The following is a 25,088-nucleotide window of genomic DNA, read 5'->3' on the forward strand; positions in this document are numbered from 1 at the left end:
CGTTTTTTTTTTTCTGACACCGTGAACGCGGACCTAAAACATAAAGCAAACACGTCTTCGTGTTTTTGTACATTTACGCTTACGTAAAACCGAAAAGGAAAAGATTTTGAAAGCCCGTTTGCGTTCTGGATATGACTTACTCTCTGCATGGGATGCTTGGCTGCCTTCAAGACCCCACCCCGCTCCTCCCACGATCCCCAGCGAACACGACACGCAGCACCGCCATTGGCCAGGGCCCTGTGAGCGTCACGCCGAGCAGCCAATCGGGAGCTGGATCTGCCTCGCCGGCCCCGCCCCCGGGCTCTTCCTCATCGGTGAACTAGAGCGGATCAAAACTTGTCGACTGTCGGCGGCTCACGGCAGAAGTGGGGCAGCCTTAAACTTGGTGTTTTTCCCCCCCGTAAACGGATTAAACTGTGAACGTTACGCGGCTGGTAAACCTTCTCCCCGGCTTATCTCTCGCGGGCGATGTCTTTTCCTGTTCTTTTTTGACCGGGGGGGGGTTTGTAAAACAGGAGCTCTGAGAGAGCGAGAGAAAGAAAGAATGAGGGTCTGAGCACATTTTCATGTGGGCAGGATTTAACGTCACTTACTATTGTGTGTGTGGGACTGGGAAGCGTGTGTCATTAACAAAAGGCAGAATTTCCTCTTGAAATTTCTCGCAAATTATCACTTTCATTCTGCACTGTTTACCCACCGCGCTCGGACGGACGCTTTCCCGTACGTGTGGATGGGCTTTGTGGCGGCAGTTGACTCCCCGATAACTGGTTTTCTGACTATAATTTCCCTCCTTTTTTTTTTTTTTTTGAAAGTCCCGTCTCAGGAGCACCGAGCGAGCGGAGAGGGAGAGAAAAAGAAGAAGAAGCAGAAAAAAAAGATGCCGCTTCTCCACAGAAAGCCGTTTGTCAGGCGGAAACCTCCGCTGGATCTGAAGCCCGACGAGGAGGTCTTTCTGTGCAAAGTCACACACGAGATCTTCAGGGACTACGAGTAAGACCTTCTTTTTTTTTTTTCCGAGTAACTAAAACTTAACACCGGCCAGGGTGCCCCGTTAAAATACTAGCAGCGAGACGAGGACATAATGTCCCGCTGCCGGGTGACAGTCACTTCGGACTGCGCTGAAAAGTTTGCAAAACGGCGTTTTATAGACCCACTCGGCGTCTTTTGAAACTGCCTTGTTGTGAAATAATAACTCCCCCCCCCCCACACACGCAAAAAACCCCACTCACACACGGGCTACTTCTGCTTCTGGATCGACAGAAACCTTCATTTTCCCTGCATCTGATAAGCGGGGGCTGTCAGGTGTAGACGAGCTGACAAGACGGCGTAGGCCTTCAAAACTGAAACTAAGTCCGCAGCTTCTTGTTGTAAAATATATATATATTTTTTTAAAAAAAAATAAAAATAAAAGAGGAGATCTCGTTAGGTTTCGCCGGGAAGCTGACGGGGACGTGTGTTGTGAATGGGCACTGTGTTTCTTCTTAAGGTTTTCCGTACGTGAAGGTAGCCGAAGACAAGGTCGGAATTGAAACCAGATCGGTTGATTTCGTGCTGGAGGGCTCCTGACGGTTTTGTTGTTATGGGTGGCGTGGGGAGTCTCTCTCATGGCAGGGGGGGGAGGAAAAGCCTCTGTGTCTCGTCTCACTGCTGACTCCTCTGAAAAAGGATAGGGAGGAGGGGAAGGAAAAAAAAAACTGCTTTTCTGTCACACGTACAAAATGACTGACGGAACTACCCGGGTGGTTTAAACCGTCATGACGAAAAATGTTCCCGGGCTGTGGAGCGCAAGTTTATGATGTTATTGTAATGCTGCCTGAAAGACACATGTTCAGTCTCTTCCCCAGTTTGTATCGACCCAAAATTAAAGCAGTCTGAAAAATCAGCTGGGGTTCCCCTTAAACTAGATGTGTGCTTAAGTCTTATTCTCAAAAACGTATTTCTAGAGATGCTGCAGCCAGTCTTTAAAGTCGCGTTCCTCTAATTGGCTAATTCTGATACAGTGTACCCCAGTGAACTTGTAATTCTTGATTAGGGACTTAGTGGAGTTCGTATTATTTTAAGGAACCCTAATGGAGAGTTTTACAGACCCTGATTAATGATAGTCTTAGGCTGCCTTACCTGACCTAACCTTAGGTAGTCTAAGATTAGTAACAATTAGGTTCTGTGGATCTACTGAAATGTTTTATGGTTATTTACCTAAGTGTAATAGAAAGATTGGTTTTTCTTATATTCATATTCCCTTCAATGTAAGAATAGCACCAGACGTACCAAGCCGAAGAGATGGTGATTTATTGATGGTGGTTGTAATAATAGCATAGTGTAAAGTAAATAGTACATTTTTGTCCTCAGAAATTCAGAATTGCAATCTATCAGTACTCTTTAAGTGGTTGTCCTGCTTTTGTGATAACCTAAGAGTTTTTCATCTTTAAGTGAGAAAACTCTGGTTAAATTAAACTTCAACTAAACTGTTGAAGTAAACATTAATGAAAGTATGCCTATGCTACTGAAAGAAGGCCAAAGGGGGCAAAGACTTTGAAGATTTTCTAGTCTTTTGCGATATAAATGTATAAAAAAATCTTGTTGTTGTTATAATAGTGAAGCTAGTTGCAAGTCTCATTTAGCTGTGATTATTTTAAAATTTGAGAAGGAGAAGAAAGCACAAAGTAATTGCACTTGTGTGCCATTGCAGTTTGTTTGCTGTGACATTCACGTCATTATACGTGAGCTCAGAATAAAACACATCTAAAGAATTCATAAGAGGGGGTTTAATTGTAACTCGCTGGACAAGAAGTGTTTTCAAAATAGTAAAGCACCCTTCACAGAATTAAAGGATAAATAATGGTTGTCTTTCTTGTAAGCCTATAGCCTTTTATCCTCTGAGTAGTAAACAGACAATGAGAATAAACTAAGAATCCTTGCTGCACTAGATTACACCAGATTTTTTTTGCTTACTCTGTCACTAAAAAAAAAAGAAACGGTAAACCAATGGAGAGACATCAGCCTCAACAACAACAACCACCCATTCAGCATGGTTTCATGTGCATGAAGTTCTGGGCCCCCAGTTAGATGATGCGTTGTTAGAGGTCTTTTTGTCCCTTAGCTTATTAAGTGGTTGCCTGGTCTCTTTTAACAGAGTTTTGCATTCTCTGAGTGTAGCATTGCATGGAATATTATTTCCAGTGGGGCGCTGTTGTTTTCTACTCCCATAAATGAATGTGTGTCCCCGTCCCTGTCCCCCCACAGTGAGTTCTTCGAGAGGACGATCCTGTGTAACAGTCTGGTGTGGAGCTGTGCCGTGACGGGGAAGCCCGGGCTCACCTACCAGGAAGCCCTGGAGAGTGAAAAGAGAGCCCGGCTGAACCTGCAGAGCTTCCCCCAGCCCCTCATCCCCCCGCTCCTCTTCCTCACCTCCCTCACGCACCGCTCCCGGCTGCACGAGATCTGCGACGACGTCTACTCCTTCGTCAAGGACCGCTTCTTCCTCGGGGAGACGGTGGAGGTGACGGGCAGCACTGGAGTAAGGTGAGAACGGGCGGACGGGCACCCAGCACCACACTGTGCGGGTGGGCAATTCGTGGATTTGTGCGCCCTGTGTCACATTGTGAGAATTGAGTTGTCATGTCATTGGCCAAACCGCTTTATGCCACACGGTGTCGCGGGAAGCCGGAGCCTACCTGGCAAGCAACGAGCGCAAGGCAGGGTACACCCTGGACAGGGCGCCAGTCCATCGCAGGGCAATGCAAGCCAATCATACATGAGGACAATTTGGAGGCTACGGTAAAGGCAGAGGGGGGAAATTTGGCCCGGACACCAGGATAACTCCCTACTCTTATCGAGAAATGCCCAGGGATCTTTAATGACCACTGAGAGTCAGGACCTCGGTTTAATGTATCATCCAAAAGACGGAGAATCGAGTTGTTACCTGCAAAATGTCGAATCGGTCGGTACAGGGAATGTGGCTCGTCAGTGCAAGGCGCATTGTGTTGGGAACTCGTTATTCAAACCTGGACTTGTTTTGGTTAACATAACGCTAATGAACCCCTGCGATGAACTGCCTTCCAGGTGTAGCACCGTTTCAGTGCTCTGTGTTTCTTTTTGTCCATTTAGAGAGCACAAATAAAGCATTGACAAAAGAAACATAGGTAATATTGTAAAATGATACCCTGAGATACTTTAAAAAGCTCAAATTGAGGTCTTTGAATTAAGGCTGTCACTTACGCTGTGACAAGTTTAGGAAAAAAAGTGCAGAACTGGATCAGTGGTGTCTATGATGGTAGTCTAGCGCTGCTCATAACTGTGTAATTTGTGTGTTGTACTTTAAATGACAAAGCAGAATGCACTTGGTCAGCTGACTTTGTTTGAAAAAATACAGGCTGGCGTGAATTGTTGAAAAGGTGCAAAGTAAGGCTTTTTCAAGTATTAAGAGAAATTGTGCTTGTCACTTAGAGAAGGCATTTTCCTTTTATTCTTGGTGAGGTGCAACAAGATGTGTAAAATACATCATTGTGCACAGAGAGAGATTTTCACAGAGTCATATTGTGTCTTGTGTGCCAGGTTCAAAAAGACACAGTGACTTATTACTGAAAACAGTTTAACATGCACCTGAAGCACTGAATTTTTTAAACCTTACCTTTCAGGAGCAGTTATTAATATAACTGTAGTGATATTAATGAGGTATGCATGGACAAGTCTGTTTGTCATGTTGAGTCGGATCTGTTTTTTCAGTGACATTTTGAAGTTGAAAGTAAAAGTTCAGCAGGTGGGGCACACTGATAACTTGTTTTCACTAAGAGTTCAGTCACTTACAGGCTATAAATAAATGTGCTCTTAATGGAGCACATTCTATCAATTTACTGAAAAAGATAAAGGCATTGAGTAACTCCAGCCATAGCAAAGGTTCAATAACTAGGAATCACCCAAATGTTATTGGTAATTTGTCTAATACAATGCACAGAGACCACTCAGCAATAAGGAGTGTCGCTACCTTTCCTGCAAGAGTAGTATTATAATAAATGGTTTATGATAGTAAGATTGGCATGCCAAATGTCTGCTTGAAATGCCTTTAAGGTGGTTGGTTTTCATCAAGAAGGAAAAGAAACTAGTTTATTGCTATAGTCTGAGCGATATTTCTGAAGGGAAATGAGTTTGCTTTTGCTTGCTTCTGTAGCTGCAAGCCAAGCAAGATTTGTCAGCCCTCTTGATGGGGTCTCTGGTGGGGAGTTGGGAGTGTTCGGATGCAGGCAGTTAAAGTAAAACTTTTAAAAATTGTTACAGAAAACTGGTTTTCTGTAGAATTATGTAGTAAAGAAATGAACAACCTTCTCTGCACACACAGCGTATTTCCTTTTTGCCCCCTAAAAGAAGAAGAGCTTGAGTGCCTTAACTTGCTGGTACCTATCCAGCCGCAGTAGCTGTCAGATCATACTAGAAGCACTTTAACAGTATTTTTCCGTATTTTTTTTCCTGCCTAAAAAGCCATCTTTTGAGAGTGGAGGATCCCAGTTCAGCCACTACTAGACATGGCTGCTCGGAGATAAGAGAAATGTGTAAGGCACAGTGGGTGGAGCAGCAGGAGGTTGCTGTGGATTGGCTGGCTGAGCAGAAGGAACACTCCCAGACATCACATCACAGTTTCAGCAATCCAGGCCAGACATGAGGCAACATGGACTCACAGCAGGGGAGGCAGGGAGACATGTGGGGCACAGGGACAATTGTCTGCATGACAGCCACGGCTTTACGCAGCGACCAGCGGTGATGGCTCACTCAGTTGTTACTGCTCTTTTATAAGTCTTTGATACGGGAGGGGGGGCACAGATACAGGCAGACATTGTGTGCACGGGCCTGAGCCAGAGTGTGAGGAGGAATCGATGAGGTTACAAAGGGCAGTTATTCCCTTCGCCTCGCAGTAGAAAGATGTACTATAATGCCTCATTTCCACATCAGCGCAGCTGTGCCACTGTGCTCACTAGCTCAGCCCTGGCAGTGCCAAGCTGATAAAAAAAAATGCATTTCTGTATCACGTCGGGCTGAAGTTAGAATAGTTGGTTCTGTGAAGACAAGGTAGATCGGGTTAATGAGATAGTGTTGTTAAAGAAGTCTGTAGTAGAATTAGGCCTACATTGAGAAAAAACTGCCCCTAGCAATCCATGCTAAAATGGGGCAGAATAAAATGTATGTAAATAGTTTGGTTTGCAGATAGATTGTAACCTGGAGTTTTTGAGAAATGATTGTATTTAAGATTGTCCTTTAAGGGAAAGAAATGTTTGTTCTTGGGTTTTATTGTTTTGTGAATTACAGATTAATTACAGATATATTCAGTCATTTTAATTACCTAATAACAGATAGCGTCTTAAGCAGTGTCTTTGAGGTGATGATGATTCCAATTAACAGCAAAAGGAGTTATTTTTTGTGACAGGCATCATCAAGATGTATTTTTCCTGTGAAGCACTGGCTAGAAGAACGTGTGGATATCTGTTAAATCAATATAAACACTTGCCTGACAGGGTCTGGTAGCAGGCTCACGTGACACAATTGGCTTATATTGAAGTATACTTTGTCAACAGAATCAGTCTGTGCATCTTAGCTAACAAGATTTTCAAGATTTTCCGTAATTGTCATGTACAGTTATATCTGTTACTAATATGCCCTTAAAAAGGACAAATTCAATTTCTACATAAAATACACACTAATTGTAGAAGATTGGATGGCTTGTGTGTAATTGATGGCATTCATGCGCTGAGTCTGTGGGAAAAGCTTAGAGGACAAGACCTGCTGGGATGTTTTGTTTTCAGATGACAGACAGTGGGACCCATGAAATATTCAGGCAGTGCTTGTTGTAAAACAAGCGCAAAATTGTTGTCCCAATTGCATTCAGTAATGTATAAAAAAACTATTTTTTTAATGAACTCTACTTTTAAGAGTGCATTGTTCCTTTACCGTTGAAACAAGAACCTGATTCACAAGCTCTCAAATATTAGGCCTTTAAGTTTAGATATTACATTTAAAAGCTGTACCTTCACACACTTGTTTTCAATCTAGATGGAGGCTTTCTTGTGCTTTCAGATCCTAAATCACCCGGGTCCTTGGACATTTTTCAAAGCCTCTTCTGATTTTTAACCTGCTAGAGAAGTAACTCCCTTGTGGATCATCAGCTTCTGCGGCTGTATTGCTGGATTTCCGAGTACAGCATTTGGAAATCCTGTGCTTGGATTCTGTATGTGGTGGAGTTTTTGTGGTTTTGTGTGTACTGTGTGTTTGTAGTGTGTTTGTAGTGTAATCTGATTTGTGTGATGATCTCCCTAGAATTGTTTAGTATCTCCCATTGTTTAGTATTATTATAGTATTATCAGTCTGCACTTTATTTCCTGATGTAAATGGCTGGTGTGGCTGCTTGATGGGGACTGGTACTTTGACTGCACTGGGTGCCCTCTTTGTCTTATCAAGGCCGAAGCTCCAGCTCTGAATCATGAGCCTCTCGCTGCCAAATCCTAGCCATTACGGTCTTACTGGATTATACTAATCTGTGCTGGGCTATGATTAAAGTGGTGGGCTCAGAAATTTTGAAGCCAGGGGGTTCACTGTGTACATTCATAATAGATTCAATTGTTTTTTTTTTGTCTTTTACTCAATCTCCCTGAACTTTTTGTATAGACCGTACTTTAATTTTGAGGTATGATGTACTACGAACTAAAAAGAGATGGATAAATCATCCTTCAGGTGCTTTGTGCTGAAATGCTTTGTTACCACATACTAACATGATCAAGTGGCCAGATATGTTTTTCTCTCTGTGCAAGTTCAGTCTGTATAATTGGTTTTTCATGCTTCCACATGCACAGCGCAGAAAAACAGTGTTTAGAAATCAAGACCTTAATTGCACAGTACACTCTTTCAGAGTTGAAACATGATTAAGACTTGAGTGTATGCACCAGTCAGCAGCTGTTAATGACGATAGTGCAGACGTAATATAACATGGGTGCTGTTCTTCTGTAAAAGACCAGGTTTTCCTTCAGTCGATTCTCTGCTACGATGCAGCAGATGACATTCCAAAGTGAATTACAGCTGCGTCACTGTCATGTCAGTGTCCAGCTGCGCCAAGACAAGAGTCTGCGTTGGCTGGTAGGTAATTTCAAGCACAGAAGATGTTCTTTGCCTGGCAGAGATGTTAAAACATTATCAAATGATCTAGGAGATTAAACATTCAAACCACCTACCTATATGATGACTGATTGCTGAGTTCACAAGGATGCCCTGTCTTTATTTCCTTCTCTTTGGGTTACAGTTACTGTTTTACCCTGGGGTGTTTTTTTTTCTTGGTGTAGAAATAGCATGGGTGGGGGAATATCAGTGTGCTGCGTCGGCCCGTGTGCGCTCTGGCTGTCCTCTGACGCAGGTGACTATTCCAGGCAACAGTGCAAGGTCCTGGAGATCCTGCCTCCGCTCCAGAATGGCGTGGTGAACGGCCACCTCAGCCCGCGGATGGAGGGAGACTCCATCGTCATCAGTGACGACAGTGACGAGGAAGGCGGCTCCAAAACCTTGAAGTCTCCCCTGCTGAATGGGTCAGTACAACGAAGCCACAAGCTTGAGTGATTTCCAGTGGTCGAGGTTCCCCGTCCCAAAAGCTGTCTTGGTTACTTCCAGTGCTCACACGGAGCCCTAATCAGTTCCTGTTTTTCAATCACCTCTTTGTTGTGTGTTTCAGGAAGCCGAAGACCCCCATTAAAGCTTCATTATTTAAATATAAAGTTCAGCCCATCAAAACGGATGGCTGTGAGCCCTTCACTGTCAAGGCCGCTCAGATCAGGTAGGATTGGGAATCCCCACAGAGTCGAGAAGACCTGAGTCTGCTTGAGAAAATATTTTCAGCTTTAATGAAACTTCTGGAGAATAACTTGCCCTCCTTTTTATTACAATATAACCTTTTATTTTTTCCTTAAGACACAAGAAACTAGAGATTGTGATAATTTACGGGACTACAGAGTTTGTTTTGTTATTTAACATTTCTGTTATTTTCCAGCACAGCACTCGCGCACAAGCATTACTCTGATAACAGACCTACACACAACGCACATTAACGCTTTTCTGAAGGAAACTGAGTTAGTAAAGCATAACCCATGATACACTTCTGCATTAACACGTTAACTCTTTGTGAGCCAAGCTGTGCCTTTAATATAGAGATTGTAGCTGGCTGGTAAAGTAGATCAGCAAGATGAAGATTTGCAAGAGGGTGCCCACATTTACTCTCCTGCTGCACAACCTGTGAATAGGAATAGGTTTGGTCTGCGAATGTGGAAAAAGTGGTCACCAAAAATTGTGTGCAAATACTGTAGGCTAAATTGCAAATGTAGAACTCGTGATTATCGAGGTTTTAATGTATTCCAGAGAAGTAAAACACTCGATTTGAACTCCTTTAAAGGTCTTTTCGTACATTTGAGTTAACATCGCTAATACCCTTTTTCTTTCTTTGTCCTAATGTAGCCGTAAGAAAAACCTTTTTTCCCGAGACAGATTGAAACTTCTGTTGAAACAACACTGTTCTCCCCAGAATGGTGTGATCAAACTGAAGGTACCGTGCCGATGGATTGAATTTACACTATGGTGAAAGGCAAAGTGAATACGTTTCAGATTTGTGAAAGGCATTTCCTTTCTAACTTCTAACTGCTTCTAGTTAAAAGCATTACTGTGATGTATTGGAAGCTGTAAACCTTTGAGAAAATGTTCATTAACTTAAAGGAGCAACATGCATTTCATGCAACGTGCAACAGGTTTCTTGGTATATTCACTTTATATTGCTTTGTCTTATTTCCAGGCTGCTACCATTGCCACGTACCGATTGTCCGAGCAGAGCTTTTCCCACTTCTTTCCTGATGAACCCCCAACATTTACCTTCAGCCCCCCCAGTAAGGGCCGGGGCCGACGCTCCAAGGAGCACTCGTCTCCTGGAGATGTGAGTGTGCTGTACTAAACGGAGTGACCCGTCTTCAACACAAGTAACTCCCTGTCGTGTGCTGTAGGCCTCATTCAGGCTCAGAAGAGCACCTTGTGGTCCTCTTCCAGAATATGATTAATATATTCTCTTTCATACACAGTGACCTTTAATCATTTAATGCAACATTATTTCAAGATAAAATAGGTGCTTAACGGGTCATCCAGAAGAGCATTTAGGACACAAAAGCAGCCATTTCCTTCTAATACAAACCTTGCCAAGATACAGAAGACAATTCATGAGTAACTGGGACCAGTGATGGATGCTGTCCGGTGTTGTAAAATGTTCTGAATCTTTTCACCCTGTTTCAGTTGAGTTTCACGTCTGATGGTGAAAACGCTGCTAAACAGAAAAACAGAGACAAGGCTGCCCTGGAGAACGAAAAGCTGTTGAAACAAAAGGAGGAAATGAAAGCGATGGGTGAGTTTGTTAGTAAAAAAAGAGAGAGCGCTGTCATCAGGCCAGTGCCAGGAGGCTGTGTTAATGTAGTACTGAAGTAGAAGCTCAAATGAAAGGCAGGTGATAATCGCGGATTGCAGTGTTTAAATGGTAGGTCTCAGCAGTGTCACACTTCATGGCAGAGCAGTATGCACGAAGAGACAAATACGCTTCAAGTTAAAAACCTTTAGAACTTCCTGTTCTGCAGTGGCAGATTATTTAAATGATCTCAGTGTGTTTCATTTGCTATATCCTATCGTTTCAATTTCACTGCTGCTGCTGCTGCTCCCCTATGGGTGCTTCTTCTGTGGATGCTGGGGTCAACGCTAACGCTAAATTTCTTTTCGAAGCCCTGGAAAAGGCGAAGCTGAAAAAAGAGAAAGCAGAGGCATTCGAAGCCAAGAAGAGAGAAAAGGTGGACAAAGAGAAGAAGAAAGAGGAGCTGAAAAAGATGGTGGAGGAGGAGAGACTGAAGAGGAAGGAGGAGAAGGAAAGGCTCAAGCTGGAGAAGGAAAAGGTAAAGAAGAGCCAGGATTTCTGCCCAATCCTGAGCATCTTCACCCTTCTTGTGAAGAGCTGCTTTAAGACATGCTTTTCTCTTTCAGGAGCGCGAGAAGCTGAGAGAGGAGAAGCGAAAGTATGCCGAGTATCTGAAGCAGTGGAGCAAACGGCGGGAGGACATGGAGTGTGATGACCTGAAGGTATGGAAGACAAAATTCAGATAGCATCTTGGAGAAGGGACCTGAGTGCACCTAAAACTCCTGTCCTGAAGTACAGAGACTGAGGCATCTGGAGAGTCAACCATGTGTTCTTGAGTATGCATAGCGACTGTCATGACTTAGTTGGAAGTAGAGGCCTGCAGAAGGAAAATGATCAAAAAAGCATGACGGGACTCACAAGTTGCTTAGCCGGTAAAAGTGCTCACCTGAGGGCAGGTTGAGCTCTGCAATCAATGTGTTAGGGGTTTGAAACTGGGCCATGTCAGCAGCTGACTATGACTGGGTTCACCCCAGCAGTGGCGTCCAATTTCCTGAGCTTTCCCAAGAGGAGGGTTGGTAGACACAGCGATAACTGTAGGATCAGAGTGCTGTGGGTTAAGGATGTGCCTCGATCCGATCAGAGCTGAATCTGTAGTTTGGGGCTCTGTTGCCTGTGAAAAGATGAATGACTCACAGGTGGGCAGGTCGGAGGAACATCCCCTTCCTCCCCCATGTGATGTGATAAACATACAGCTGGCTATTCCGGGTTTTAACTACAGCTTGTGAATTAGTTACAGTAGTGGAGAACTACAACAGCCGACATTAACAAATTTCTTGTTCTTCAGTTTTAATTTGATCATTGTATAGGGGAAATTACACTTTGAAATGTTACTATTTTCAAAACTATGTATATATTTTCAAAAATATATTCCTAAGGTAGAAATATAGAGACCAGGATGTTGGCCACCGGGAGATGAAGAGCATGGATCAGAAAGCCGCTGTGTTTGCCCTTGCAGGAGTTGCCGATCCCCCTCCCAGTGAAGACGCGCTTGCCTCCAGAGCAGTTCGGCGACGCCCTGATGGTGCTGGAGTTCCTGCAGGCCTTCGGGGAACTGTTCGACCTGGAGGATGAGTTTCCTGAGGGAGTCACTCTAGGTAGGGACGTCACATGTACATCGTCTTACCAAAAGCTCAACAAATATGTAGCCTGGCCATGTAAAACAGGGCAGTTTCTTATGCCCAGATGGTTTGCTCAAGAAGGTTATGGAAGTTGGGTTTTTGTTGATTGAAGTAGTGAAGGCAGGAGGGTGGCTTCTCTCCCATACAGTCAGATCTATGTGAAGAATCCGGATAGCAAGTTCTTTGCATCTGCCACATCAGAAACATCCCTGAAGACCCAGTCCAACAGGAAACTTGAGTCGCTTACAGAAAAAAAAAACAAAGAAAAAATCCTTTCATCTGCACTTGACGTTAAATCAGAGTGTTCAGTTTTGTTGTATCTAGTTAAGACGGCCATATTAGCTTCGGGTTGTTCTTAAAATTCTGCTGTTTTGTCTGTGTACTAATCTTATGCAATACGGAGAAATAGCAAATATTGTGTGGCTTTCTTCATTGTAAGCCTTTGCTTGGCCAGGACTAGCAGTATATCTGATACACAATATCGATATACTGACTTGTTTGCATTTCTGTCATCTGTAATTTCTGGGAAACACAAATCTTTTATTTTTGTGTTTAGATACTTGACTAAAAAAGTTGAATTTTTTTGCCAACACGTGTTTTCCTACCTTACCTGTCTGTGTGAAAACTAGGCATGTTAGGGTCTAAGGATTCTACTCCTCTGGCCTTGTTCTGTGCGGAAAAGAAACCTGTCATAATGTGCATCCTTCCCTTTGAACAATCTATGTGATTCCAGTCCAAACTAGGCCTTGTACCTGCAGTCCAGTGCTTCACAGGGGGGAAAAATGGGCAGAATTCATTTTTAAATGTATGAATCATAACCCATAGGAGGAATTGAGAAAAATCTTAGTCTCACTTTTGCTTTGCATTGTGTCAGTCGGGAAAGGGCTGCCCAGCCATGCTGATGAAACTAATGCTCTGGCTTTTTTCTACAAATCTCTTAGCTCAATCCGCAGCTTGCCGCCCAGCGACCTGGATGGGCTGAGTGGGTTCCTCTAGTGTGTGACCGTTCTCATTCTCTCATTGGCCATTAAGATTTTCTCCTCGGGCTTTGACATGCGATCACCGTCTGGCCTGGCGTCTCTGGGCACGGTGCGAGTCCCTGCCCTGCCGCTCCCAGAGAGCCTGACCCGTCTGCCTGTGTCCACAGAGGTGCTGGAGGAGGCCCTGGTAGGGTGCGACCCGGAAGGCCCCCTGTGTGAGCTGCTCTTCTTCTTCCTGTCGGCCATCTTCCAGGCGCTGGCGGAGGAGCAGGAGGAGGTGGCGCGGGAGCAGTTGGCCGAGGCTGACACCAAAGGTCAGCGCCGCACTCTTCCCCCTTTCATTTCCACTCCTTACCCCGCCGTGGGCACGACCGTCGCCGAGTACTTTAAAGAGACGTGTTCCAGTTTTCTTAAGAGCCTTCTTGCTAGCCTGTTTTTCTTTTTTAAACATTTTTGGGTAAAAGTATTCTGTAGCTACCCGTCACTTCTAGACGTACGTTGTAGTAAGATTTTTCAGGTTTGCTGCTTAAGTGCATTTCCTCACCGAACGACCGTCTCTGTAGACCTCACTGAAGCGCTGGATGAAGATGCCGACCCCACGCAGTCCGCCATCAGTGCTGTGGCCTCCCTCGCGGCCGCCTGGCCCCAGCTGTACCAGGGTGAGTCTGTGACAGAGCAGAGCTGAGGCTACTGCTGGGCTTTTGTCTTAGTTGCTTATTTTGGCGCGAATAGAGGCTAGTTGCACTGTGAAAAGAAGAGGGACAAGCCAAGTTTTGGCTGTTGGGCATTCTTCAGGTGCCTCCTTCACCTTAACAAAGTTCAACAGCTGAATCTGTTCTTTCTTTTCACTTTTCTTTGTGGAATTAACCTTTGCTTGATCCGTTGCATCTAGCAGCACTGCCCATGTTAGGCTGGGGAGTTAAAAAAAAAAATCTTGATGTGCAGAATAAGAAATAAAACCTGCGGCGTGTCCCGTTTCCTCCAGGCTGCAGTCTCAAGCAGCTAGACCTGGACAGCTGCACCCTCTCGGAGATCCTTCGCCTCCATATCCTGGCCTCTGGAGCCGACGTCACCTCTGCCAATGCCAAGTACCGCTACCAGAAGCAGGGCGGCTTCAGTTCCATGGACGATGCCTGCGTGGAGCTACGGCTCGGGAATCCGGCGCTGCTCAAGAAGCTGTCCGGCACGGCTGTTTACGACCTGCTGCCAGGTGAGGAGATACTGTCCGTGGCACAGGACAGATAAACAGCAGCCGGGTGTCATGCAGCTGACCACCGCAGACTGTAGTCCTGCAGTGTGATATTGTCTTATCTTCCTTTTGATTTTGCATTCCATGAAAGGCCCTTTTTTGTGTCATGATAACATGATTATCACCACAGTTTGAAAAGGCTGTTTTTATTGGCTGGTAGTTAAATTCTGCAGCTGGAAAGTGTCTTTTTGGCTGTGTTTTGGAAGTAAAGAATAGATCCCAATTCTAAATTCATTGTGCATGGAGTTGTTGCTGGAAAAATTATATTTACTCCAGGGTAGAATGGAGTCCTCCAGGGGCAATTTTTTTTGTTTCCCCTAAAACCGGATCTGTATATTTAATTGTTTAAATTAGACTTTCCCCCAGCTAGCAATGAGTTATGACCTTAAAAACCTACAACATCAAGTTCTTCGGGACCAGAGTTTGTTTACAGCTGTCTTCCTGGATTTACTGATAATTTGCTTTTGACCTTTGTATCACAAAGCGTAAAGTAGCGAATACAGCAAGCCGGGCGAAAGCCGAGGAGCTGCAGTGGGAGTAAGAAGTTGTGTGTTCTTGGGTGCAGGAGAGAAGCTGAAAATCCTCCATGCGCTGTGTGGGAAGCTGCTGACCCTGGTGTCCACTCGGGACTTCATAGAGGACAGCGCGGATGTGCTGCGGCAGGCCAAGCAGGAGCTCCGCGAGCTGAAAGCAGAGCAGCACCGCAGGGAGAGGGAGGAGGCAGCCAGCAGGTACCCCGCCAGCGCCGCGAAGAGGCGGGAGCGAGCCCGGGCCAGCAGGCAGAGCCGGGAGAATTTCACGGTTCGCTTTTCGTTTTCGGCAGGATTCGAAAAAGGAAGGAAGAAAAGCTGAAAGAGCAGGAGTTAAAAATAAAGGAAAAGCTGAAAGAAGATGAACAAAGGAATGGCACTGGGGCAGACGCTGGAGGGTATGTGTTTGTTGACTCGCAAGAGTTTGTTTTTCGTTTTATGGCCTCAAAAAGTGAAATTCTGTTTTTCTTTAAGTCAAATCACAGTTAACTTCTAATACTGCCCTTGTAATTCTCATTTAGCGCAAGGCACCTTTTTTCAGCTTTTTAGATCAGTTTTTAACTGTGGCTCCTATGTGGCCTGAAAAAAAAAAGAGGTGTGTGAAAGAGAAGAAGATAAAGCAGCTTACAATCTGTGTCTTTTAAATGACTTGCTGTGAAACCTTTGCGACCCCCCCCCCCCCCCGGGCTGAGACCCTTTTATCAGAGAAAACCGTGATGGTGAGAGTTTTCGGAGTTTCCTTCAGATTGTCCCATGTCCTGGCAGGGAGGAGGAGCCCGAGGAGATGGACACCAGCACTGAGAGCCACGAGGCCCCCAGAGACGTGGCCACAGAGGACGAGGATGAGTCTGAACTCGGCAGCAAGGCCAGAAAGAGTAAGATGCCCTGTCATGGGCATTCTCGTGGGTCCATTCCGCTTTTCACAGGGCATTCTCGCTATGTGGTCCTTTTTCTTTTATCTAGCTACCATCAAGCTCTTCTTCGATGAATGTAGCTTGCCCAAAGTTTTGTTGTCCTCTGGTAGAGGGCTCCCCGAGCTCTGCGAAGACCTCCTGGGTGCTTATAAGCATGTGGTGCTGTCTGTGAGGGACGCTACTCTCCTCTGATTGTCACTGAACCTGCAGTACGGGGCTGTCTCATCTGTATCGTGCTAAAGACCGGTGGCTCCAAGGTGGGCTGGGTAGAAACAGTCTTTCTTCGCTTCCTTACTCTCCACTGGGATCGGTCACGGAGTTTGTAGCTGCGAGCCGATGCATGAAAAACACCAACAAGACCGGTATTGGGAATAGCCAGTTACCAGCAAAAATATTTGTTGTTTTTTTTTAATTTTAAAAGAGATCAGACGCACAAGAGAGAGAGAGAGGACGTCGCGGTTAACTCCTAACCTGTGCCTGCGTTCACAGCCAAGAGCAGCAAGGAGCCCCCCCTCAAGGAGAGCGGTGAAGACGGCAAGGAGGCCCTGAGCCCCGAGGAGGAGGCGGCGCTGCGGCAGGAGCAGCAGCTGAAGGAGAGGGAGCTGCTGGAGCGCATCCAGAAGGCCGCGGCGTGTACCTACATCCTGCCGCTGGGCCGGGATCGTCTGTACCGCCGCTACTGGGTCTTCCCCTCCGTGTCTGCGCTGTTCGTGGAGGAGGACTACTCCAGGCTGACGGAGGACATGCTGGTGCCCCACCCGGTCGGACCCCCCAGCCACTCCGACGGAGCAGCGGCCCCCTCCACTCCCAAGCATCTCGCCCCCGGCACCGACCCCCGCGCTGCTGCCGACAGCTCCCCCCGGGACCCCAAACCCGTGAACAGACCCAACCTGTGGTCTTTCTACAGCTCCCCCGAGCAGCTGGAGCAGCTGATCGAGGCCCTGAACAGCCGGGGTCACAGGGAGAACGCACTGAAGGAGGCCCTGTTGCTGGAGAAGGACAGGATAACTGAGCTTTTGAGAAACTGCCCAGTAGATCGCTTTCACGTTCCTGGTAAGCAGCCATTACAGGTGTCTGAAAACTGCTGAACATTTTGTGCAGTAAACGCTGTAGAACGCTTAACTCCGAGGGAGTTCCGTTTTTCTCGTGATGTGGAATTAGTTACGATTTTGGTATTCCGTTTGTGTTTTTTAGCTAACATGTCACCTCATCAATGTTTCTGTCCTGTACAGAAGTACTACAGACTGAGGGCAGAGCTGCGCCCGTCAAATCAAGGAACGCCATCATGTCTCCTGACTCTCCCCAGTCTGCTGAGAAACACCTCGAGACTCGACTAAAGGATCTGTTGTTAGACATCGAGGACCGGATTTACCAAGGCACTCTGGGAACTGTGAAGGTTCGTGTGGCCCTCTCCTGACCCATTTCGCACTAATGTGCGGTTGATTCACAACTCGCACAGTCGCAGCTTTACACAGCTGGCTCTGGATAATACAAAATGTTGAAAAAACTTTATTCTCTGAGAAATTAGTCAAGCACCCCTACAAGAGCAAGTTAATGAGCCTATACAGTAACTTATTTACTTTACATTTATACTTATTTAATATCTTAAATTACTGTAAGAGGTTAGTAGGAGGTTTTTATAAGGATTATGGGGTAAAATATGACTCTACACAAATTTGGTTTTTCACACTACCTAAACCCTATCACCCGTGTAAGTTGCAAGTCAACAGTACACAATCATCTGCAAATAAAAAGGAGATATACTATTTAAAACACGAAGAAACTAAAGCACAATGATGTGGATTTCAAGCTTTTTTTATTCTGGCGAGAACAGACGTTTTGCAAATGTTCTGCACAGGTTGTGCTGAGTTTTGCCCGTCGATGTAGAAATTTGAATGCAAAAATCGGGTGTGTTGGCCTGTAGTGTTTCCGTTGGGGGAGAGAGAGAGAGACTCTGAGCTGTGATTGCTGTCGGTCAGTGCTGGCATGCGATGTGTGCGCAGGTAATGGAGAGACAGGCCTGGAGGACGGCCCTGGAGAGTGGCCACTACGAGCTGCTGAGCCCGGATGGCAAGGAGAATGGGCTGGTGAAAACAGAGAATGGAGAGGCAGGCGCCATGGAGATCGATGAAGCCAATCTGAAAGTCGGCAGCAAAGACAGGTAACGCCTTCGCTCGTGTCCCGAAGGCTTGTAAGTGGTTTTGTCTGAGTTGTTGGATGTTTCAAGACGTGAAGAGATTTGAAGAGTTTGGTGGTGGTTTCAGTTCCAGGGATGGGAGATAGTCCCTGCTCAGTCAAGGTGTCCATTTCCAGAATGAATTGGAGGATCTAGTGCCGTTTTGAAATGTTCATAGAAAAGTAGCTTTATCTGATTTACACTTTTGTGGTTCATAACAAGGGGAGGCATGGTAGTGCAGTGGTTAGCAATGCTGCCTCATGGTGCTGGGACACTGGGTTCAGTTCCTCGGGTGTTTTCTGTGTGGGGTTTGTATGTTCTCCCTGTGTTCTCATGGGTTTCCTCCCATTTCCTGCTACAGTCCCAAAACATAATGGTAGGTAAATTGGCCCTAATGTGAGTGTCTGCGTGTGCCCTGCGATGGACTAGTATGCTGTCCAGCAGCTGCCCTACTTGTCCCATTGCTGAATGCAGAAAATAGGTGGATGGATTTCTCATAAGGTAATTGTACGGCTTCTAATGGCTTCCTTTTCTTCCCTCCTCACCCAGGTTACTTGAGCTGAAGACTGAGGGTCAGAGTGCTGCATCAACCAGTGCCAGCACTCCACAGCCTGTGAACAACACAGTTCATTACCTGGCGTTGGCACTGTCGCAGATAGAGCAAGGCATCGAACGCAAGTTCCTTAAGCCACCCTTGGGTAGGTCATTCAGTGAACAGATAGCATTTCAGAATAGCTTCTTGTAATGGTTCCCTTTTCAGTCTCTAGAAGAAATAGAATATCGGATGTCTTTTATAACGAAAGATTGCTTCTTTGCCACTAGGTGGTAGTATAGCAAAAACCTTTCTTATCCTGACCAGGAATTCTTTGTGGTGAAAGAGTGTGCACAAGGTGTATTTCTGAGCAGACGTTTGTCAGGAATTTGTTTTTGGTTATCATTGAGATATATAGCTGCATCTTATAGCTGTTCTTATATTCCATTGCGTAAAGGTGAAAGTGCACTAACACACTTCCTTTTTAAATCAAAAAAGGTGATGAAGAGCTCAAAAAGGAGCAGAAGGGAAAGAAGAAAGAAGACAAGAAAAAGAAGGATGACGATCAGTCAAGTGAAAAAGATGGTAATTTTCAACAGTAAAGAAAGTGCTGAGGCAGTGATCTTTCCTTCCACAATCCTTTCACCTGCAGAAAACTCTACCAATTGATTACGCATAGATTACCAACCATAGAAAACATTCATTTTTCTTGGTACTTGTTGACATCTGTTCCTTTATTGTAACTTCTCTTGAAACCATGAATCACATAACTATAATGACTTATTGATGGTTTAGTTTTATAAACAACCTCAAGGGTCAACCTGGGCAGATGACACAAAATGTAAATGTCCTGTGGCTTGAAGACCCATTACCTGTGATGCAAAATCAAGAATCTACATAATCTGTGTACCAATCATGATGTGAAGATTATTAGTTGGACCAGTGGCACTTGCTGTGTAGAAGTTCAGTACTGTTAATTTATCCAGGTGGGAAAAACAAACTCAAGTGCACAGTTCCTGTCTAACTGGCCCTATGGTTCTGTGTCCTTCAGATGCTAGTGACAGTGGCCGTGTGTATAAGACTGTGCTGGACCGATGGAGGGACTCCCTGCTGTGCAGCTCCAGCTTGTCTCAGGTGTTCCTCCACCTGTCCACCCTTGACCGCAGCATCATTTGGTCCAAGTCCATCCTCAACGCTCGCTGCAAGGTGTGCCGCAAGAAGGGGGATGCGGAGAACATGATTCTGTGCGATGGTTGTGATCGAGGACATCACATCTACTGTGTCAGGCCCAAACTCAAGGTAACAGTGTAGTGTTCTTGAGGGACGCGACAGAAACGTGTAAATATGTACCAATGTAGAACATATGAAATCCCGTAAAAGGAAGTCTTATTTGTCTTATTGTCTTATAAGTCTTATCATGGAGGTTTTCATGAGGCTGTCGTGGAGGCATGCACTTGTGCATTTTGGAATATACACGTTCTGGTCATCCTGTGTGGGGAATATTTAGATGTTTGTGTTGACACATCCTTATAGACACCATGGGGAAAGGGTGAAAAGGCAAGATATAGTCAAAAGTGTGGAACTTAAGTCAATGTATGCTATGTTAAAATTGTACAATGGACTGTTAAGATCTCCTCTAGAATACTGTGTACCATTTTGGTCACAGCGTTACTAATAAGATCCTCCTGCTCCAGAATCAGGCCTGTGAAAGTCAACCGGATTGTTTCCAGGCTTAAAGGAGTGTCCCACACTGATCTGTGTCGTTGCCAGGCTGTTCCTGCGGAAGACTGGCTGTGCCCCGAGTGCCGTCCCAAGCAGCGCTCTCGCCGCCTGTCCTCCCGCCAGAGGTCCTCCGTAGACTCCGAGGAGGAGGTGGAGTCCGAGGGCGAGGAGAATGCGGAGGAAGAGCAGGAGAGTGAGGAGGAGGAAGAGGAAGAAGAATCTGAAGAGGAGGAGGAGGAAGAAGAAAGGTAGGGTGCCAGTCAGGCCCAGTTTTGTCATCAAGTCCGCTTATCTTCTTGTAATGTCATATTGAAGCCCTTTGGCAGTGTGTTTTATTGCACTGCACACGCCTTTTGTATTGTATTTGGGTCAGAGATTGCAACACCTCCCCTGTGTTTTAGTGCACCCAGGAGAGGAAGAGCAGCAGTCAAGTTGCCTTTGACGACCAAGGGAAGCAAGCCCAGCACTCCCAGCAGTGGCCGAGCCTCCCAGCGACAGTCCGAGTCTGGCAGGTCCACCCCTCACAGCCAGCAGGGCACCCCAAGACAGACTGCTCCCACGGGGAAAGGGGGGTTAAAGAGCTCTGGGAAGAAAGGGAAGGCAGCCCCCGCCTCGGACAGCAAGCCCCCGCTGAGGACGAGCAGCCGGACCAGCGCACGCCTGAGCCAGGAGCCCAAGCCTGCGGACAGCTCCTTCACGGACACGAGCGGCACGCGGCTGCGCGGCAGGAGGTCGGCGGAGAGCGCGGCGGACCCCGCCAGCGCCCCGTCGGAGGGCTCTCCTCAGAGCCGACACGCCGAGTCGCAGCGCAAGAAAAGATCCCTCTCTGGTAGGCGGGGGAAGGGGGCTCGGCCGCGGCCTCTGCTGTTTCTCTGAGTGTTGTCCTTACAGGGCTACAGCGTACAAATCAAGGGCTTTCTCTGCAAGGCTTCCCTCCCCCTAGAACATTAATAGACCATTATTAGGCTTTTTTTGAATGACCCTGGCATCATTTCTTTTTAATACACATTAACAGCCTATCTTATAGAGTACCTCTTAAGATACACTATATGATAGGCCATTTATATATATTAAATTGGAACATAAACTTAATATGAATTGGTTTGTTCTTAGCGAGTTGGTAACAGGCATGAATTAATGTAGAAACTGTGTTCAAGGTGGAAAGTAAGGGCTGTGTGAAATATTGCAGTTTACCATTCTCTTAACTCCTTATACTGGTTTTGGAAGCTGTGTGCTTTCCACTTCCTGCACTATGGGTGAGTGTGCACAGACACTCGAGCCTTTTTTAATCCTGGCCTCGTTCCGCTTTATTTTATTTTTTTTTTGTTCGTTTTCAGATTTACCTTCCAAAGCTAAAGTTGTTCTGACCCCCCCAGCGTCGTCCAACAGGAGGAGCTCGGGGAGAAGCCAGGGGGTGCACGAGCTGTCGGCGTGTGAGCAGCTCGTGGTGGAGCTGGTGCGCCACGAGGACAGCTGGCCCTTCATGAAGCTGGTGTCCAGGACTCAGGTCAGCACTGTGGGGGGGAGATGCGGGGGGCGTTCTGGCTTTGCGGGACAGTTGTATAACTAGGGGTGTGAGAGGCCTTTCGCAGCAGAACTGCGCACACGGTGGAGCCCACGGGAACGGCCCGTTGGTACTATGTTAAAATGATTAAATTGGGGGTGATGAGGAAATGTTTGCATCGATAAAGTCACGGAGGATCAGGTTTCTCAGTGTGAGCTCTCGGGTCTTTCGTTTGCATCCAGGTGCCAGACTACTACGACATTATCCGAAAGCCAATTGCCTTGAACGTCATCAGGGAAAAAGTCAACAACTGTGAATACAAAACAGCCTGTAAGTTCGTTTTTCGTTTTTGCATCAGATTTACACAATGAACAAGTTGTCTGACCTTAAAGAAAACGCTGGGCCGACCTGTAGTAATACTTAAGAGGCTGGAATGGAAAGCTACACCCGTGTACTGGCAGCATACTGTAGGTTCAAGAAGACACATGCAACCGTACTTGACACCTGAAGAAGCTTCACAGCTCAAACGCCTTTTTTCTTCTTTCTACGTTTCACTGGGGAATTAACCTCTACTTGATCTCTACTAAACAAACGCTGGTTACTCTCTCCTGTTTGGGCTTGAAGCTGACACTTCCACTAGGTAAAGTAGAAGGGCATTTTGTTTTAAACAAACTACATCAAAAAGACTCTTTCCATCCCTGCTGGTTTTTCCCCACTATTAAAAAGGCACCTACTCTGTTATTAGCATTTTTATATTATTGTTTCAGTGATTACTGTAAAAAATATATATTTTCCAGTTGTGTACATTTTGCATAAACTTGCTTGCTGTTCATTAACAACCTCTTCCGTTTTCTGTTCTTCCAGCCGAGTTCATTGAAGATGTGGAGCTGATGTTTACCAACTGTTTAGAGTACAATGCCCGCAGCACCAATGAGGCGAAGGCTGGAGTGAGGCTCCAAGTTTATTTCCACTCTCAGGTTCAGAAACTGGGACTCCTCACAAAATGCGGAGACCAAACTCCCCCTCCCCCTTCAAAGAGGTCACGGGTGTAGTGCTTTACACTTTTCACTTCTTGTTTGTTGAGTAAAGGTGAGATCCGCAAAGATTTCATCTCGGTTTAAATGAATGGACCAGGTTTATGTACCAGGTGTACCCTTCACTGCATATGGTCCTAAGACAACAGTAAGAAGAAACAAGAGACATGGCTACAAAAAACAAAAATTGTCTGATAGTCTGAAGTCACATGACAAAGGAAAAATCATGGCTTTTTGAGATCGATGGGGACTTGCTTGCCTTGAAATGAGACCTGCACTGTAATCTTTACCAGTACCTTTATGTATCCTTTCCATTCTAAATTACTCAGGAGACTTGCATTTTGTTGTTTTTTTTATCAGAATGATCCATATGATTTTGTATATTGGATGCATTTGTAGACTTACTGCAGAGACATTTGTGTGTTATTTTTTTTGTTTGTTTCAAACTGTTGTATTTTTTCAGTGAAAACTAATTTCCTGGATGTTTTTCCATGAAACATCACACTTCAGCCTAAAAGATTCCTACCAAATGGTTTTCAGGTTGTTGTTTGTTTTTTCCTTGGCTATTCTACTGTACTGTACCAACAAAAAAGCACAGTATTCTCTTCAGGTGCCAGAGCTTCAGTGTACCAACACTACATTGGAACAAAGATCAGTTCATCTCCAGTTCTTCATAACTAGACCACATAGATATTTATTTAGTATGGAATATAATTTGAGGCAAAAGACCTGATTTGTATTTATAAAATTGCTATAGGTGTTTTCCATCTTTTAAACTTGTGTGAAAATGGTCAGTTTTCTATTCATGCCATAAACTAGACCACTTCAAAGGTTAAATGTTTTTTTCAAAATATCTTTTGTATGTTTTTTTTTCCCTGTACATTTTTTCTATATGTAAAAATAAATTGTTGACATTGTTTAAAATTGTCTTTAACTTTGCACTTGGACATTTAACAGCAGCGACGTTCTTCTAGCAGCACTAATCAAACGGCAGTGTGGGGAAACGGTAGCTCAGGGATAACCCAGGGTGATCCGTTTTAACGGGATGTGTTTTGGAGTTATGTTCATGTTTATTAATAAAACCCCTTTGACGATGTGTTGTTCTGAAACCTACGTGCATTTTGTATTAAAGAGAGATAGATGCCCACAGATTGCAATAAGGAACAGCATTGAGTTTTGCTTTCCTCCCCAACTGTTAGAAAGTGACGAATCTGATGGAAAATTCTGATCACAACTCGAGGAATACATCAGAGATTGGTCACAAACCTTTCAAAGAAGACGTGCTTTGTGTTTAATGAATGGATTATCCAAAGAAACCATAAATTAAAAAAAAATCAAAGTTTAAATTAGGTGTACTTTGGGAAAAACTCCATGGTGTTCTGACATTTTGCAATATATTGACCAAAACAGTTAAAATCTGAAGCACTAATATAAATATCTTGCATCAATTTTTTATTTTGTTGAAAAACTGTTTTTTCATTGTCTAGACAATGTTTGGAAGTGATAGAAGGGCAAACTGGATCTAGCCACAAGTAGAATTTGAATAAGGGGATGTTTAATAATAAAATTGAACAATGCACTAGTAAGACCTCACTTGGCATACTATGTACAAATTGAATTACTACATTACATAAGATTATTGCCGGTCGGGAATCGGTCCAGAGACGAGAGAACAGGTACAAGCCCAGGAATCTTCTTAACCTTGTACAAACACTATAAGGAGATCTCATTTGAGTATTTCAAATACTCATTGGCTTTAAACAAAGTCGTACTCAACCAAGAGTCATACCAGAGGACACTAAATGCAATTAAAATGGGCAACAGGGTACAGTCAGCCAGGTCCCTGTACTGTATATTGGCGAAGGGGATATTCTGGCTTCCTTCAAGAAATGGTGGTGAATCAGCTCCTTGGATTAGCAGTTTAACAAACTGGGGTGAATAGACTCCTTTTGTTCATTGTAATGTTTTTTTTAATTTGCAGTAAGCCCACCACAAAACTGTGATTACAAAACGAGGGCAAAATTTCTCGGCGTCTCGGACCCCATGATTTATGCGGTTATTTTCTTATAGCCTAAATAAAAAAAAAGCATCGTTTTTCTTACGTGTGATTCAACGCAATGAACTGCGTTAATAAACGCCAACGAAAACTTAAAAAAAAAACGGATGTTAGCGAGCTGTGACAAGCGCAACAACGGAGAAACACGCACTGGACCAAAACACCCCCGCGTACGGGAGAGAAGATGCGCAAAACACCTGTAGCAAATGTTTTGGCTAAAACTGTCCCAACCACCGCTAAGACCACATCAAAAACAAGAAACGCCCCTTCCACAGCAAGCAAAATTAAATTAAAACGGTGAATAAATATC

At 44.9% G+C, this 25,088-nt stretch overlaps 1 protein-coding gene across 2 annotated transcripts; it reads left to right on the forward strand.

Moving 5' to 3' along the window:
* The first annotated feature begins 304 nt into the window (after positions 1–304).
* baz1a (bromodomain adjacent to zinc finger domain, 1A) lies at positions 305–23,819 on the forward strand. 2 transcript variants are annotated; one of them, XM_088924975.1, is made up of 28 exons: positions 305–434; positions 813–990; positions 3,244–3,522; positions 8,403–8,558; positions 8,702–8,803; positions 9,478–9,565; positions 9,809–9,946; positions 10,297–10,405; positions 10,774–10,940; positions 11,029–11,124; positions 11,919–12,057; positions 13,229–13,375; positions 13,625–13,720; positions 14,047–14,271; positions 14,876–15,041; positions 15,134–15,238; positions 15,606–15,715; positions 16,244–16,807; positions 16,987–17,150; positions 17,758–17,915; positions 18,480–18,628; positions 18,961–19,047; positions 19,514–19,761; positions 20,233–20,432; positions 20,586–21,013; positions 21,522–21,691; positions 21,931–22,018; positions 22,553–23,819. In XM_088924975.1, the coding sequence occupies exons 2-28, from the start codon at positions 878–880 to the stop codon at positions 22,738–22,740; spliced, it is 4,680 nt and encodes a 1,559-aa protein (XP_088781101.1). In that variant the 5' UTR covers positions 305–434; positions 813–877; the 3' UTR covers positions 22,741–23,819. The 2 variants fall into 2 exon arrangements, with proteins under 2 accessions (XP_088781101.1, XP_088781102.1); XM_088924976.1 differs by having other exon boundaries at positions 21,561–21,691.
* Positions 23,820–25,088: the final 1,269 nt, after the last annotated feature.

This window comes from Atractosteus spatula, chromosome 9 (assembly GCF_055471065.1).
Source record: "Atractosteus spatula isolate fAtrSpa1 chromosome 9, fAtrSpa1.hap1, whole genome shotgun sequence".
Taxonomy (NCBI): domain Eukaryota; kingdom Metazoa; phylum Chordata; class Actinopteri; order Semionotiformes; family Lepisosteidae; genus Atractosteus; species Atractosteus spatula.

What these genes read in the sequence shown, in the direction of transcription:
- baz1a (XM_088924975.1), top strand. Translation starts at nt 878, where the DNA reads ATGCCGCTTCTCCACAGAAAGCCGTTTGTCAGGCGGAAACCTCCGCTG. An exon ending in GTGTCAGGCCCAAACTCAAG is followed by an intron (nt 19,762 to 20,232) that starts GTAACAGTGTAG and finishes TGTCGTTGCCAG; the next exon opens with GCTGTTCCTGCGGAAGACTG. An exon ending in CAAGAAAAGATCCCTCTCTG is followed by an intron (nt 21,014 to 21,521) that starts GTAGGCGGGGGA and finishes GTTCGTTTTCAG; the next exon opens with ATTTACCTTCCAAAGCTAAA.